The following is a 14,647-nucleotide window of genomic DNA, read 5'->3' as shown; positions in this document are numbered from 1 at the left end:
AATTCAGTAGTTATTCTAATCAAAATCACATAGAAACATATTGGAGTGGAAAACACTCTAAAATATGTTTTCTTCACAGTACAGGAGGTCACATTTACTTTGCTTTTTCTTCTTCCTTTCCCCTCACATTGTTGTTTCCCTATTCTAGAAGATAAAAAGAATAATAATTCATCTCAGGATTTGTTTTTATAAATCAAATGTATTGGATATTTACAGTTATTAATGAGGAAATTTTTCTTTCATATTTTCTCTTGTCTTTTTGTTCGATTGCGTCTTCTGGTTTTCATGTTTCTCTTGTTTCCTCACATAGTCGCCAGCTCAGCCGTGATCGTATAGTGGTCAGTACTCTGCGTTGTGGCCGCAGCAACCCCGGTTCGAATCCGGGTCACGGCAAATACGTGCAGAGTTAAATTAACTTCTTTGTTGATTGTTCTTCTCTTTGGACTGAAAAGGAGGCAAAGAAATAATGAAACATCATGACATCTCTTATTTCTAAAAGATAAAATGTCAGAAAACAAAATAATAAAGACTCAAACAGTTATGTTGATTCATGAATTAGAAATTGGACAAAACGAAGGATGGAGTAATTAAACCCTTGCAATGTCCTTTATTATATATATATATTGAAGGTACAAATGGATAAAAGTCAAACAACCACATTGTTGCTTTCAGAATGCTATGTGTTTATTTTCATAAATAACCAGGTGATTTGTCAGTAATATGAATAGACAGATAATTAATCTGCAACTATTTACAGTAAAAAAGGGTTTGGATGCTTTCCTCAGATTTCATTACGTGTCATGTAGGAGGGAACTGAGGAGGAGGAGGAGGAGGAGGAGGAGGACGTATGAAAGACGGAGACGAAGTGAAAGCTTTGGTGACAATGATGAGGAAACGGAGGCGACACGTGTGCATCCTTCTACCCAGCAAGCAGCACATGGACTGTACTGTGACGGTGAGAAACAAATCAGACATCAGTGCACAGCTGTTTACATCAGTAGCAGTTCAGTTTAGATTCTGTTCATGTTCTGTTGAGAAAATCTTTTTGTACTCTGTGTTGTACCGCGTTGTTCCATGTATTTTGGGTGTACCATAGTATTTTATATTGCGTGCACTTATTTATTAAAATCTAGTAAAACCGAGGTAGAATAAAATTTACAGGTGTATTTTGTTGCTCAAAAAGTTGGAATTATTTTTTTATTTTTTTTACGTCTTTTCATGAAATGATTGTGACAGTGTGATTTGACCCTCAAACCTGATTTTAAAATGCTTATGTTGTTACCATTAAGGGACAAAAGTGTCCTCATAAAACTTTTAATCCACTTCAGTACTAAACTATCATAAATACAAAAAGGTTGATTATTTTTTTTACTTTTAACCTTTTATATGCCAGTGTTTGTGATAGCATCACAAATTAAAAATTTTTTTTTACAAAAATTGAAATATTTTCACTAATCTAAATTATGCAAAGTATATATAAATATATATATAAATATAAACATTTCAATTACAGATGGATTATTTGTTTATTCTGACATATTTTTAAACTGCAGTAGGACTAACAATAACTAACAACGATATTCTTCTACATTTTAGTATTTATTTAATTTAATTTAATTTTTTTTATCTCAACACTGCTCATGTCTCCACTGTGGTAAAAAAGTGAACATTACGGATCAGTCAGATATGTATTTTATTATTTTTTTTTATCTTATTAGTGTCGGACCAAGTAAATATCTGAATAGCTGTAATATAAGATTATGTTTTTTTTCTACATTTTTCTAGTTTCTTGTGTGTTTTCCAGGTGAGCTCCAGAGGCCGCGAGGTGTTGAACGTCGTGCTGAAGCAGCTCGGCGTCAGTGATCTCCAAGTGTTTGGTCTGGCTGTTGTCAGAGGTCGGCTGTTTTTCTGCGTGGGGGCGTTCAGGAGGACATGTTTTGACTTCATATCCTGTGGAATGCTGAGGTTTAGGGAGGACGAAGGATTAAACTCGTGTCTCTCACCAGGCTGTGGGGTCAGACGATTGATAGATGTCATTTCACTTCCCTTTGTCGATTTAATGTTTGTATTTCTTTCTAAGATAACGAATATCTGTTTCTGGATTTGGAGCAAAAGCTGAGCAACTACTTCGGCAGAAGATGGAACATGGGATCCTTAGCGGTCAGTTGCTCACTTTATTATTCAGGGCCCAACAGTTTATTTTACATTTTAACGTAAATCAGGTATTTTTGAATGATTCCTCTTTGTTTTTTGGTTCAAATATTAACTAAAATCTCTGTAATATTGAATATTATGATGAGCAATTTCTCTCTTTGACTCAGTGAAATGTTTATCCCTCATTTCCAGGTCCCATTCATCTTATTTCTGAGAGTGCAGTATTACGTAGAGAGTGGGCTGCTAATATTGTAAGTATGTTTCTCGTCCACCTGAGTCAACCTGACGGATTTTAGGCAAACCCTCTGTCTCCGGTTCTTCCAGGAGCAGCAAAGTGCAGCAGCTCTACTACACTGAGCTGAGGCAGACGGTGCTGCGTTCACAGAGCCGCCACCAGGAGGCGCTGTTCTTCCAGCTGGCGGCCTCCGCTCTCCAAGCTGAGATCGGAGATCGGGAGCAGAGGGAATGGAGTGAAGGAGAGAAGAAACATAAATACAGAAATTACTTTCTTCCTGAAGATTACTTCCCTTCATGGGTAAAAAAAATAATAATAATAGAAAGCTTTGTTTCCTTTTCATATATACATATACGAGTGTGCGTGTTTGTGTCCTGCAGCTTATAAAGCACAGGGGGAGAGATTTCCTGCTCCAGCACGGTCCGGTGTTGCATGATGAGCTGAGCGGGCTGACGCGCAGCCAAGCCATGCTGCAGTTTATAAAAGAAGCCAGCGGGCTGCAGGACGGAGCGGTCACCTTCTACAGGATGAAAGAGGTCAGACGACCCCCTGTTGTACCCCCGCGGACACCCTAGGGGTCGCGAACCCTCTGTTGAAGTTACTAGTTACTATATCCTAGAAGGTGCATTTACTAGAGGGAATGCAGTTGCGATAATTGCTGAAAGTTTTTTTTTGCACAGTGTTAAAAGATGAATTCAGAGCTGAATCGACTGAAAAGACGTTATAATTAAGTGTAATATTGGCAGATGTGGAAGCACATATCAGTTCCCGAAAGACGGTTAAAATGCTGAAATATAAACAGTTTCCAAAAAGTACAAATGCATAATGTTGCTTTAAAAAAAAGAGCTGAATCTGCTGACAAAAAAAATGTTGAAATGCATCGATATTTGCAGATTTGGAAGCACATGTCAGTACCGAAATCTGGTTAAACTGTTAAAGTGTAAGTAGATTTTACTAAAATGCATCACGTTGCTTAGAAAAGGCTGATCTGTATTACTGCGGGTATGTAAAGATTAAATAGATTGCATTGCTGAAGATGGAAGATCATCAATGTACGAGGGTTAAATGCTGAATTCAGACGTTTAAATGAATAAATAAATATAAAATGAAGAGAAACAATAATCTTTTCTCCTGCAGGAGAAAAAAAAGCTGAGAAGTCTCATCCTTCTGGGTGTGGCGGTGAAAGGAGTCCACATTTACCGGGTGGGTCCTCCACTCTTTAAAAAGTTTGGGGAATTTACTTTGACTTGTAGATGTGCGTCTAATCTGGTGTGATTTTTCTTCCAGGAGGTCGGAGGGAAGCTGTGTTTGCTGTACGACTTTTCCTGGACCGACGTCGACCGCTTCACTGTCCAGGTTTGTTCTTTGCAGACTTGCACGGCACATGTTCAGATATTCACTTGTCGCTCTGCCACTCTTCAGGGCTGCAGGTTTGAAATCGCTGCAGTGGCCTCGCTGTGCCTCCCTAAGCTGGTGTACTACACCCCGTCAGCCTTCCACTCCAAACACATCCTCAGACACCTCAGCGACAGCCACCGGTTCCACATGAACACCAGAGACGCACTGAGCTGCATCCGACAGCTGGAGGACGTGCAGGGTCAGATACACTGTCGTATCTTCGTGCACGAACAAATCAAAACCACTCACTTGTTTAAACCTTTAAACTGTTCCTCCTCAGACCGTCACCACTACAAAGAGGCCTACGTCTGTGACACGGCGCAGCTTAGTCAGAGGCTCAGCTGCAGCAACCTCACGTCCTCCACGTCCGACTGCAGCGCTGCAGCACGAGCAGCCACAGCCCAGCCTGGAGAGGAGGAAGAGGAGGAGGATGGAGTCGCTCCATCAGGTCTGCTGAAAGGAGAAACAGTGCGTCTAGATCGTCGGTGCAAAGTGTGGAAATTAAGATTCAAGATCCAACTTTCAACAGCGTTATTTTGTCCAAGGGTCCCAAGATAAGAAAGAACATATATGGGCAAGACATAGAAATAATAAAATAAAATAAAATAAGTATAAGAATGAGGTAGAAAAGATACTACAGTCCAATTTATATGAGACAGTAAATAACTCAACTCAAATCATGGCCATTCAGTTATCAATTATCTAATATTTAATGCTATTTTCGCATGAATTTAAATTGAAATAAAATGAAAACTCCCTGTTTCCACACACTAATTCCACTTCAAAAATTAAAAATAAAAACTAATGCTGTTCCATTGTTCTATTGGACAGAGGTTTAGCCACTTCCACGTTTCAGTTTGTGGTATTTATTTATTTTTTTTTGGTTTTAAATGAAGAGAAGTTGTGTATTTACGTTGATGGCAGAAGCTGACATGTTGCTGCTGGATGAATCAGAGGAGGATTTCGTCGACGACCCGGCTGAGGTTCCCTGGCTGGCGGAGCTGCTGCAGAGCACGTCCGTGGTCAGACCTCTGATTTTATCCTCTCCTCGCTGGGCAGGTTAGTCTCAAAAGCACCATGATGATGATGATGATGAAAAAAAAGAAGTTCTTCATCGCACTTGTGTTTGTTGTGCTGCACTATGTAATTTTATGTCCTCTTTTATTGTCAGCTGTCACCATGGAGATGAAACAGGTGAGCCAAATGCAGATCTTATTCAGTTTGAAACCAGCACAGTGCTGCATTAAAAGACGATGTTTTCTCTGATCGGCAGGTTCTGTGGAGGAGAGCTGAAGAAGGGGAGCCTGTGGACTGATTTATAGCCAGATGAGGACACACCCATAAACACTATAGAGCCTCGGTTCCTGTGCTTTTCACACTCCTTGTTGTCTTCCATCTTCTGTTTATCAAACATCATTTTGAAATTAAATCCTCACAAATGGTGGTAATTTTAGTGTTCCAGTTTCTATGAGCAGATATTTCACGTGAAAGAATAAAAGTAACAACAAATTGACAAAGACAGAGTGTTGAAACATGTTTTAATGCACATTAATCCTATAATATCTCGCCCTTCTTCTCATTTTTATTTCGTTTTCATTTGTGACTTATAGTGTTTTCAATGTAAACACACATGTATTAATAAATAAAAGTAATATATATAGATTTTTTTGTAATCTTGTGCTTTTGCAGTTTTTTTAAATCATCAATCATTATTTTTTTTAAATTTATTTATTATTTTACAGTTTGCAGTGTGTTTATGAATCACACCAATGGTTTCAAAGTTTTGGCGTCATTGTTGGTTCTCCACGTTCCCTAAATGTGTGAACGCAGCATGTTAATTAAGTCTCTACTGTCACATGCCATAATAAATAAGGTCCATGATGACGTATGCTTTCGTCACAGTACTTGGCAGTGATTTTGCAGCGTGCGTGGTTCCATGGTGTAATGGTTAGCACTCTGGACTCTGAATCCAGCGATCCGAGTTCAAATCTCGGTGGGACCTGACTTTTGCGAGGAAGGCGGAAACGTGTGAGGGTTCAGTAAACCTCCTCTAAAACCTTGTAATAGTTTTCATAAATTGTAACAAACATAATTACTTACTCACACGGTTATTAAAACGTGTAAAACCAAAATTGTTATATTAAGGTAATATACACATATACATATGTAGATTATAGATTACTCTGATTGAATTCAATTTGTCAAAAATGTGTCAATTTAATTTAATTTAATTTAATTTAATTTAATTTAATTTAATTTAATTTAGCGTCGGTGGGAAGCGGTGTCATGGGAACGACTTCGAGGCGCGTCGTCACGCATCCGATCAGCCAATCAGCTACGAGCAGGGACCCAAACACGGAAGTAGCGCTGACAGCTCGGAAACCAAAAGTTAAGGGCCTTCATGTGAGGCACGTAATTCATCCCTGATGCTTTCACACACGTAACAAGTCAAAACAAACAGGAACCACAGATCATAAATTTCGCTGTAGATGGATTTCTCTTGGTTTCGCGTTGCTGTGGCGCTTTGCTTTGCGGTTTTATCCGTCGCTGTGGCTGTCGTCGGACCGAGTCCAGGTAAATGATTTAAATATGAAAAGTGAGATTAAAGGAAGGGGGCTAAAACGGTATCCCACGGGAACAACGGTGAAAATCATGCTGACTGACTGACGATGATACGTGTAAAGGATGTAATGTTGACTCACAGCGCCCCCAGCTGACGCTTCTGCGCGCCGCTACGTGTTTTCTTGTGTAACCTCCTCTATCCCCGGCGCTTCCCCGCAGCCATGCCGTCCCCTCTGCCCGCTGCCGTCGGGCTGTGCTCCCTGGCCGGGGTGGCGCTCGTATGGAGGGACATCAGCTCCAAGATGAAGGGTGGGAACCGGACGCTGAGCGGTCTGCTCGGCCAGTACGTGGCGGTGAAGGCCGTGGGCTGGTTGGGGCGACGGCAGAGGAGGAAACTCGAAGCCGATACCCTCGATGTGAAACGAGTCCAGGAGGAGACTCTGCTGAAGCGGCTCCGAAAAACAGCAAATACCTGCTATGGGAGAGAGTACGACTTCAGCTCGATTAAAAGTAAGAAAGACGAGCTGATTAGGTGGACTTTTATGTTTGCATTCACACGTGGAAGAAAAAAAAAAACAGCGGTTACATAGAAATGCCTCCAGTCTTATGGTGATGTAACATAAGATGCAACACATACATAAGCAGGGACAGGTCTGGTTGCAAGTAGTTATTTTATCAATCAATAAAATGTTTAAAAAAAAAATCAAAGTAAAACTGAAAAGCAGAGACAATAATAGTTATATGTACACCAATCAGCCATAACATTAAGACCACTGACATGAAAAGTAAATGATATTGACCATCTTGTGATTTCTTCTTCTCTGGTTCCCCCCATATATATATATATATTTATTATTTTCACTCCTCCAGCCTCTTTTCCTTTTGTACAGTTCTCCCAAATGAGAGGACCAGGAGCAGGCAGCTTAATTACACTGTGCTTTTTTCCTGTCATGTCAAAAACAAATAGAGATCACTTCCAATGTTTATTTTTTTTCAGACAGCGACGGCTTCCGGGCTCGTCACCCCGTCACCACGTACGAGCATTACCGAGAGCTCATCCGACGCATCGCTGTCGGGGAAGAGAAGGTGATTATCGCAGAGAGGCCGCTCATTCTGGCTATGACCTCTGGGACGTCAGGAGCCAGCGCCATGCTGCTCAGCACCAAGGACACCAACTCTGAGTTCTTCCTGCAGGTGAATCCCCAGCTCCCCCCTTCCCTGCATGATGATCATGCATGATCTTCCTGGCTTCCAGGCTAAACTCAGTGCTTACTTGTGTGTATTTCCATCAGGGAGTGGCTGTGTGTTTAGATGCCATGCGTCAGGCATTCCCTGCCACCGACAGCCTCCAGCGCACCACCAAGTTCTTCTACGCTCCTACTTTCCGCCAGTCTGAGGCCGGCATTCCCATCGGACCAAACTCCTCCACGCCAGCCTCCTCCCGGCACATGCTCAACCTGTACACAACTCCAGCACCTGCCTTTGAGGTACAGACAGTAAATGTTTTTAATTTATTTCTTTGGCATGCAGAATGATTTCCAAAGAAGTAAATCATCCCGTGTCTCTTCAGGTTCCCAGTGAGAAGGACACCCTGTACCTGCACCTTTTATTTGCACTGAAAGACCAAAGTGTAGGAACTCTGGAGTCCAACTTTGCCTCCACAGTGTTTTACGCTTTCAGTGCTTTACAGGTATGTTCTTGCATTTTTGTGTTACCTCTAAGGATCATTATAATGTGAAGGAAATACAAAATCTCTTACTAGAGATGGGACGTTTGACACTGAGGCTCCGAAGCCTGTTTCACTCTATTGAAGTAGAAAACACTGCATGGAGGCGTGTATCACCTGGCCAATGACTTTTGAATCTTTTCACACCATGTGTTACATTACCACCATGTTCTTTAAATTAAGGACAAGGTATATCATGAATTCCAGGTATGTCCTTATAATCATTACTATTATAAGCCGTTCACACCATTAAAAACCTCCAGTCATATCACGAAAACACAGATTTTGAAATACTTGTCATCTCACTTCATAGCAAAAATATCTGATATCTAAATCAAGTGTCAATTAATAAGTCAACTGACATTTCAAAATGTTGACACAGCTGCTTAAGAGTGACTTGACTGATGTGTGAATCATTGGGAAGTTCGTGGCTGCTGTAATTGCATCTGGCCACTAGGTGTCACTGGTAGAGTCTGTCTTTCAGAGCTGTATATTAGAAAGAGTCTGGCCAACTCAAATCATGGGCTCCATGTTTGCTCCATCGGAGGGAAGATTCTACAGTGTGTGACTTTATTTTTCTTATATAGAATCTTAACAAACGTCAGAGAGACACATATATTTACCTCACATCCAGTTCTTCCTTTTAATCTTCTGCTCCCATGACTTTCTCTGTTTTTGTTCACTGGGGAAACAGTGGAGTTTCTTCCATGTTTTCCTGATCCTGCGCTGGAGCCGTAGGCTGAGCACTGTGGCATATTTGAACTTTTAATCCAATTTTATTCTCTGTTATTGCCACTTCTCTATGGGTGAATATTGGTTAGATGTATTATCTATTCCTTAGTTGGCCAGACTCTTTGTAATATACAGCTCTGCTGTCTTTGAGGCTTCAAATCTTTTTTTAAATACAACCAGGAAGAAGCCCCAGAAGCTTCACAAGGCTTCATCTGTCCATCTTTATCTTAGACTTAGACTTTATTTGTCACTTAGATTTCCATCCAAATTAAAATTTTCTTACTACTATAACATTTTTGATATCCATTTCTTAAAAAAATGTTCAATGAAATGCACATTTTATGTAAACATACCTAATTTAGCTTTTAAGAGACAGTAAGTATGTATATATATCCAGCAACAACACTCTGCCATTGGTTAGTTGGTTAAATCCTTTTCTGCAGTATCCTTCATGCATGCCTAGTTTCTGTCTCACTGGGACATTATCTTTCAAAGTGGGATGAAATCTTGAATCAGGTGTCAAGCTCCTCATTGCCCGAAAAATATCCCCTCAATTAGTTTCATGAATAAAGGATTAGGGAAAGTAATTTCTACCTGATACGCGCTCCGTCCCACAGGAGCGCTGGCAGGAGCTTGTGGAGGACATCGAACGAGGGAAAGTCAGCAGTGCCCTCTCTCTGGAGCCCAAAGCGAGAGCCAAGCTGGAGGCTTTAATGAAGCCGGACCCGGAGAGGGCCGCCCAGCTCCGGGCCCATTTCCAGGACGGCTTCAGGGGGATCGCCAAGCGCCTGTGGCCTCACCTGCACCTGGTGCTGGCGGTGGACTCGGGCTCCAATCAGATCTACGGTGAAATGTTGCGGGAGAGCTACTGCAAAGGAGTGCCTTTCTACTCGCCCTTCTACGCTGCGACTGAAGGTACAAGCCGGCGTGAACGCCACATGTTCGCAGTTTACGACCTGCTTCATTAAAAAATAATTACATGTAGCAGTTAACGTATTTAAAGCTGCTTGTAGTGTTTGTTTGCTCTGACTGTGTGAGTGTGCGTGGGCCCCTGCAGGTCTTATTGGGGTGAACCTGTGGCCTCAGGAGCCAAACAGACACTACCTGCTGTGTCCTCGCTCGATGTTTTGCGAGTTCCTGCCGGAGAGCAGCCTGGAGGAGGAGACGCCTCGCACTCTGCTGATGGAGGAGGTGAAGGAGGGAGACAGCTACGAGCTTGTTATCACAAACGCTTCGGGACTTTTCAGGTAAGATTTCCTTTACAAAGTGGGTAGAAAACAGTACAAAACAGTTGTGAGTCATCAGCGAATGGACATGGGCTTTAATGTTGTTAGTGGGGGATCTTTAAGGGGAGGGTCATCCCACAGATACTTGATCAGTTTGAGATCTAGTGAATTTGGAGGACAGGTCAACATCTAGTGCTGTTCTTCATGCTTTTTTAAATTCCTAAAGTCTTTTTGTGTCTGCTGCCATCAAGTTGTGTCATCTCTAAGGGGTGGGAGTGTCTGGTCTGGTCTAGGTGGGTGCTACAGGTCTAAGTGACATCCACATGAATGACTGCCAGGTCCAAAAGTTTCCCAGCAGAGCACTGAATTGTCACAAGATGGTTTAAATGTTATTAACTTCTCCTGTCAGTGGTTTTAATGTTGTGGCTGATCGATGTATATAGCCTCAGTTAACCAAAGTAGATGACACGTGAATAAGTATTTTTGGTTTTATTTTTATTTTCAAATTTCGTCCAGTTTTATGTTGAGCTTCAAAGACTCAAATGATTTTTGTCCCTTTTGTCTAAAGTGTAACAGTGAATTAATTTGTGTACGAGTATAATTATGCTGCATAATTGCTCGGTGCCATTGGTATTTGTGTTGTTGCTGTTGTTTTGCTTGACTGCACCCTGTTAATAAGCTGAATAATAATAATCAAGATCCGTGCCCTGGCTCAATCACACTCTTTGCTATTCATGCAATTCAAATCAAACATCATGACTAACCAAAAAGACGTTAGATGGCTGCATGCTGATGATAATTGTGTCACAGGTATCGCGTTGGAGACGTTGTGAAGGTGGTTGGATTCCACAACCAGTGTCCCATCGTGGAGTTTCAGTACAGGTACAACGTAGCACAGTTTGTTAGCTTACAGGTCATCGGTATGTTGGACACAGCTAAACATTTTGTCTTTCCCTCCGTGTGTCGTCAGACGAGGTCAGATGCTGAACGTTCGAGGGGAGAAAATATCTGAGGCGTTGTTTCTGGGTTCTTTGAAGAAAGCTGTCGCTCAGTGGCCGGGAGCTCAGCTGGTCGACTACTGCTGCGCCGAGAGCGGCATCTTGGGTAAAATGCCTCATATATGGAGGATATATATATATATATATATATATATATATATATATATATATATATATATATATAGATATATATAGATAGATAGTTATGGAGGGTATGCGTTTACGTCACTGCCGCCTGGGGCCACGCCCCCATGAGTGACACAAATATTGTGAAATATATCAGTAAATATAGAGAGACAATTCATATTTTATTATGTTAAAAGTACTTGTACTGGATATATGTACTTATTTCCTTTACTTTATATGTCCCATATATATGTTCTTACTTATTTTAATGGAGATGCCAGACTTTGTTTTTATTACCAGAGGTTAATTCTCTGACTGTAATTGAAACGTTTTCAATAAAGTTATGTTCAAAAAAAGCGATACCAGGAAAAATGTCGATTATCAGATTAAATTAAAGACATTTGGACTCAACAATGATCCGTACTACCTAGTATGTATTTGGACAACTGGACTAACCTCAGTTTCAGTTAGTTTAATTAGTTTTAGGTCATGTTAGGTTAAATGATAAATGTAGCTAAATAAAAGATGCTAATGCTAAGAGCTGAGAAGTAACGTAAACCATACAATACTGTCGTAGCGTCTGACCGGACGTTAAAAGGATGACTTCGAGTGATCAAAAATATTATTTTTTTATTGTTACTTATTGTTGGAACTGAAATAGTTACCATTGGCCATAACTACGCCAAAGCAACAACATCCACAAACTTATCTGACAGCCCTCCGAAATGTAATTTAAGAAGCAACTTAAGGTGTGACTTCATCAATAAATACAGCATAAATTAATATTACCTGACACTAAATGCGAACCAGGTTTCTGTGTTGTTTCTTCATAATGCAGCGATCCATTTACTTCGCTTTTCTATGGCAGGTATCTGTAAAAAAAATGCTGCTAATCTCCACGTTCAACTGTCACTTTTTACTGCTCAGTGGCTGTAACCATGGAGACTTCACAGGATGTGATGTCACAGACCCTCTATATATCTATGCCCTCTTGACTTTTTTGCGAGTTTGCGCCACAAATTGGTCTGATTTTATTTAATTTTACCTTTGCAGGAGATATGACAGGCGGCTCAGACCCTCATTACCAGGTGTTTGTGGAGCTGAAAGGCGTGAGGAAACTAACCGAGGAACAACGATACAAGGTCAGACAATCCTAAAGAAGAACGCTAATAAAAAAAAAAAAGCACCAGCTCTCCTCATCTTAACCCTCTGGAGTCAAATCACACGACTAATTTAAGACGTCGTAGCAGCAAGACGCATCGTCACTGAATCATTTCAACTTTTATAGAAAGTGATAACTTCACCCTATAGACCTATAGAGTTTTTAAATGGTGTAGATAGACCAAGTAAAACTAGACTTATTATAAATTATTTACGCCACACTTTTTCCTAAATATTGCCATCATGTTGGTGCGTGTCTGGTGCATCACTTACTGTTACACCTGATGGTTTTGTGAAATTTATACGTAAGCTTTTGAAATTTACACTTTAGATTTGTTATAAAAAATCGTTTGTTAAACATGTTTGTGGTTTTCACAGTGAAAAATCTAACTTTTTCTACTCGGATTTGATGGTTTTATTGTGGTTTTAGGTCCAGAGTGTTAAGACAGTTTGTTAAAATGAAAAGATAATTGTAAAATGACACATGTGAGGTCGTGCTGAAAAGAACGAAACCAAACAAGGCAACATAAACTGTATAAAGATAAAACCAAAAGAGGTTAAAGGTCTTAATTCTATCCTTGTTTTTTCCGTGTCCTCTCTTCCAGCTGGACGTGTGTCTCCAGCAGGACTCGGCCGTCTACAAGTCCTTCCGCATCAAAGGCAGCATCGGGCCGATGAGGGTGCAGCTGGTGGCGGAGGGAGCGTTCAAGGAACTGCGCAAGCAGATGATGGCCTTCTCCAACACCTCGCCCAACACTTTCAAAATGCACCGCGTGCTGCGCAGGAGAGAATACGCCGACTTCCTTCTGGGAAAAACTGTCTCCTGAAACGGGACTAAAAGCTCAGAGACTCTGGTTAGTGGTGGATGAAGGACGTGTCTCTGGTTTGACCAGCTACTCCAGAGTGAATAGTGCCTTCATGGACTTATGACAGTTAAAAAAAAACAAAAAAAAAATTCATCTTTTTAAATTCTCTGCCTTATTTATATAATTATGTAAAAAATATATAAAAATAATAAAAAAAGTATCATCTGGATACAAGGACTTTAAAATAAAATCATATTGTACCAAACTAAGTGAGAGGTGTGGATGGATGTTACCGGGGTTTTGTTTTGCTGCCTTCTTACTATGAGGAAAAAACCACATTACATATGCAGTACACCGATCAGCCACAACATTAAAACCACCATCTTGTGACAATTCAGTGTTTTTTTTCTGGGAAACTTTTAAACCTTCTGGTCCTAAAGAGGCTCATTCATGCTTGTAAAACACGATAATGTGCTGTTGCCGAATGTTGTACTTATTTCAAGTGCATTTATCTCTGAAGACTAAAGCAGCATTTGGCCGTGCAACCCGATAAAAAAAAAAAAAAAAATCCTTGTAAAGCTTCTTGTTGAAGAATTAGTTTTGCCTTATTCAAAGGAAAACAGCTGCAGGTTATGAGCTCTGATAAGCAACGAATCAGAGCAGCCACTAAACACGGCATGTTTTGGTAATTATCCAGTTTCTGGTTGATTATCACGTATTTCAAATTTGCTTGGCTTAGTTTTCTATCCTAAGTGATCATTTTCAGATCTTGCAGATTTTTATCGGCTGTCTTTCAAATACTAGATACTGGATAAGATACTTTATTTATCCCTAGAGAAGCCCCAGTTGCAGTGCTAAGACTGTGCGGCTGCCACTAGGAGGAGCACTGGCCTTGTATATAATATATGTAGCACGGATCAGCAGATTCATGGTCATAGCTTATTGTTAGTGCCTTAGTTTAATTAATTTAGTTTAATTAATCTCATCTTAAAAACCCCCAAAACACAGTCAAACAATAGTATATTATACTTTTTTTTAAATGTAAATTTATGTTATTTGTTGCCTCCAGAGATGCATTAAACCTGAGCCTCTAAGCTGAAGAAAAACAAGCATCTTGAAGACCGGACGGTGCCTCGTCAGGACTTCCACTCCGCCGCGTTAACTCTCCTGCAGGTCTCTCCGTCCTCAAAGTGGGCTAATATTTATAGCAACGCCCCATTTCAGCGCAGATTTGACACTGTTCCGGCTTTATTTTGGATCGGTAATGTGGCGGCCGTGCAGCGGAAACCGGTTTGTTTAAACTCTGTGTTTTAGTTTTAGACAAAGAGTAAGAGTACACCGCGCATTTTTTTTAAACTTATATCCAAGGCAGCAGTTCAGTTTCCTCTAATAGCTCAGCTTAGTTTAACACAATAATTACAACAAACCTGGAAAAAATACTTTTTTTAAGCTTTTTCCATGGAGTTTGCATGTTTTCCCTTTGCTCATGTTTACATAAACTGATCAGCCACAACAATATGACC

General features: G+C 40.5%; 2 protein-coding genes and 2 non-coding genes across 7 annotated transcripts; all 4 read left to right on the top strand.

Moving 5' to 3' along the window:
• The first annotated feature begins 321 nt into the window (after nt 1–321).
• trnah-gug lies at nt 322–393 on the top strand. The gene has a single exon. It is a non-coding gene; the product is annotated as a tRNA-His (tRNA).
• A 441-nt stretch (nt 394–834) lies between these two features.
• LOC125022638 (FERM domain-containing protein 6-like) lies at nt 835–5,447 on the top strand. Of its 4 annotated transcripts, XM_047609466.1 has the most exons (13): nt 841–955; nt 1,805–1,895; nt 2,081–2,160; nt 2,347–2,405; nt 2,479–2,689; nt 2,770–2,925; nt 3,527–3,592; nt 3,677–3,745; nt 3,812–3,986; nt 4,068–4,235; nt 4,712–4,846; nt 4,959–4,981; nt 5,061–5,447. In XM_047609466.1, the coding sequence occupies exons 1-13, from the start codon at nt 848–850 to the stop codon at nt 5,100–5,102; spliced, it is 1,383 nt and encodes a 460-aa protein (XP_047465422.1). In that variant the 5' UTR covers nt 841–847; the 3' UTR covers nt 5,103–5,447. The 4 variants fall into 4 exon arrangements, with proteins under 4 accessions (XP_047465423.1, XP_047465422.1, XP_047465421.1 ...); XM_047609467.1 differs by having other exon boundaries at nt 835–955; nt 1,805–1,965; nt 3,677–3,986; XM_047609465.1 differs by having other exon boundaries at nt 3,677–3,986; nt 4,715–4,846.
• Nucleotides 5,448–5,717: 270 nt separating this feature from the next.
• On the top strand, nt 5,718–5,789 carry trnaq-cug. The gene has a single exon. It is a non-coding gene; the product is annotated as a tRNA-Gln (tRNA).
• A 350-nt stretch (nt 5,790–6,139) lies between these two features.
• Nucleotides 6,140–13,689, top strand: ghdc (GH3 domain containing). The gene is made up of 11 exons (XM_047608141.1): nt 6,140–6,361; nt 6,569–6,859; nt 7,347–7,543; nt 7,642–7,836; nt 7,920–8,039; nt 9,425–9,722; nt 9,865–10,054; nt 10,844–10,915; nt 11,004–11,137; nt 12,211–12,299; nt 12,924–13,689. Exons 1-11 carry the CDS (start codon nt 6,277–6,279, stop codon nt 13,143–13,145), a joined length of 1,893 nt encoding a protein of 630 aa, XP_047464097.1. The 5' UTR covers nt 6,140–6,276; the 3' UTR covers nt 13,146–13,689.
• Nucleotides 13,690–14,647: the final 958 nt, after the last annotated feature.

This window comes from Mugil cephalus, chromosome 16 (assembly GCF_022458985.1).
Source record: "Mugil cephalus isolate CIBA_MC_2020 chromosome 16, CIBA_Mcephalus_1.1, whole genome shotgun sequence".
Lineage (NCBI taxonomy): Eukaryota > Metazoa > Chordata > Actinopteri > Mugiliformes > Mugilidae > Mugil > Mugil cephalus.
The sequence above is the reverse complement of the archived record's forward strand: the minus strand, read 5'-3'. Positions and strand labels throughout refer to the sequence as shown.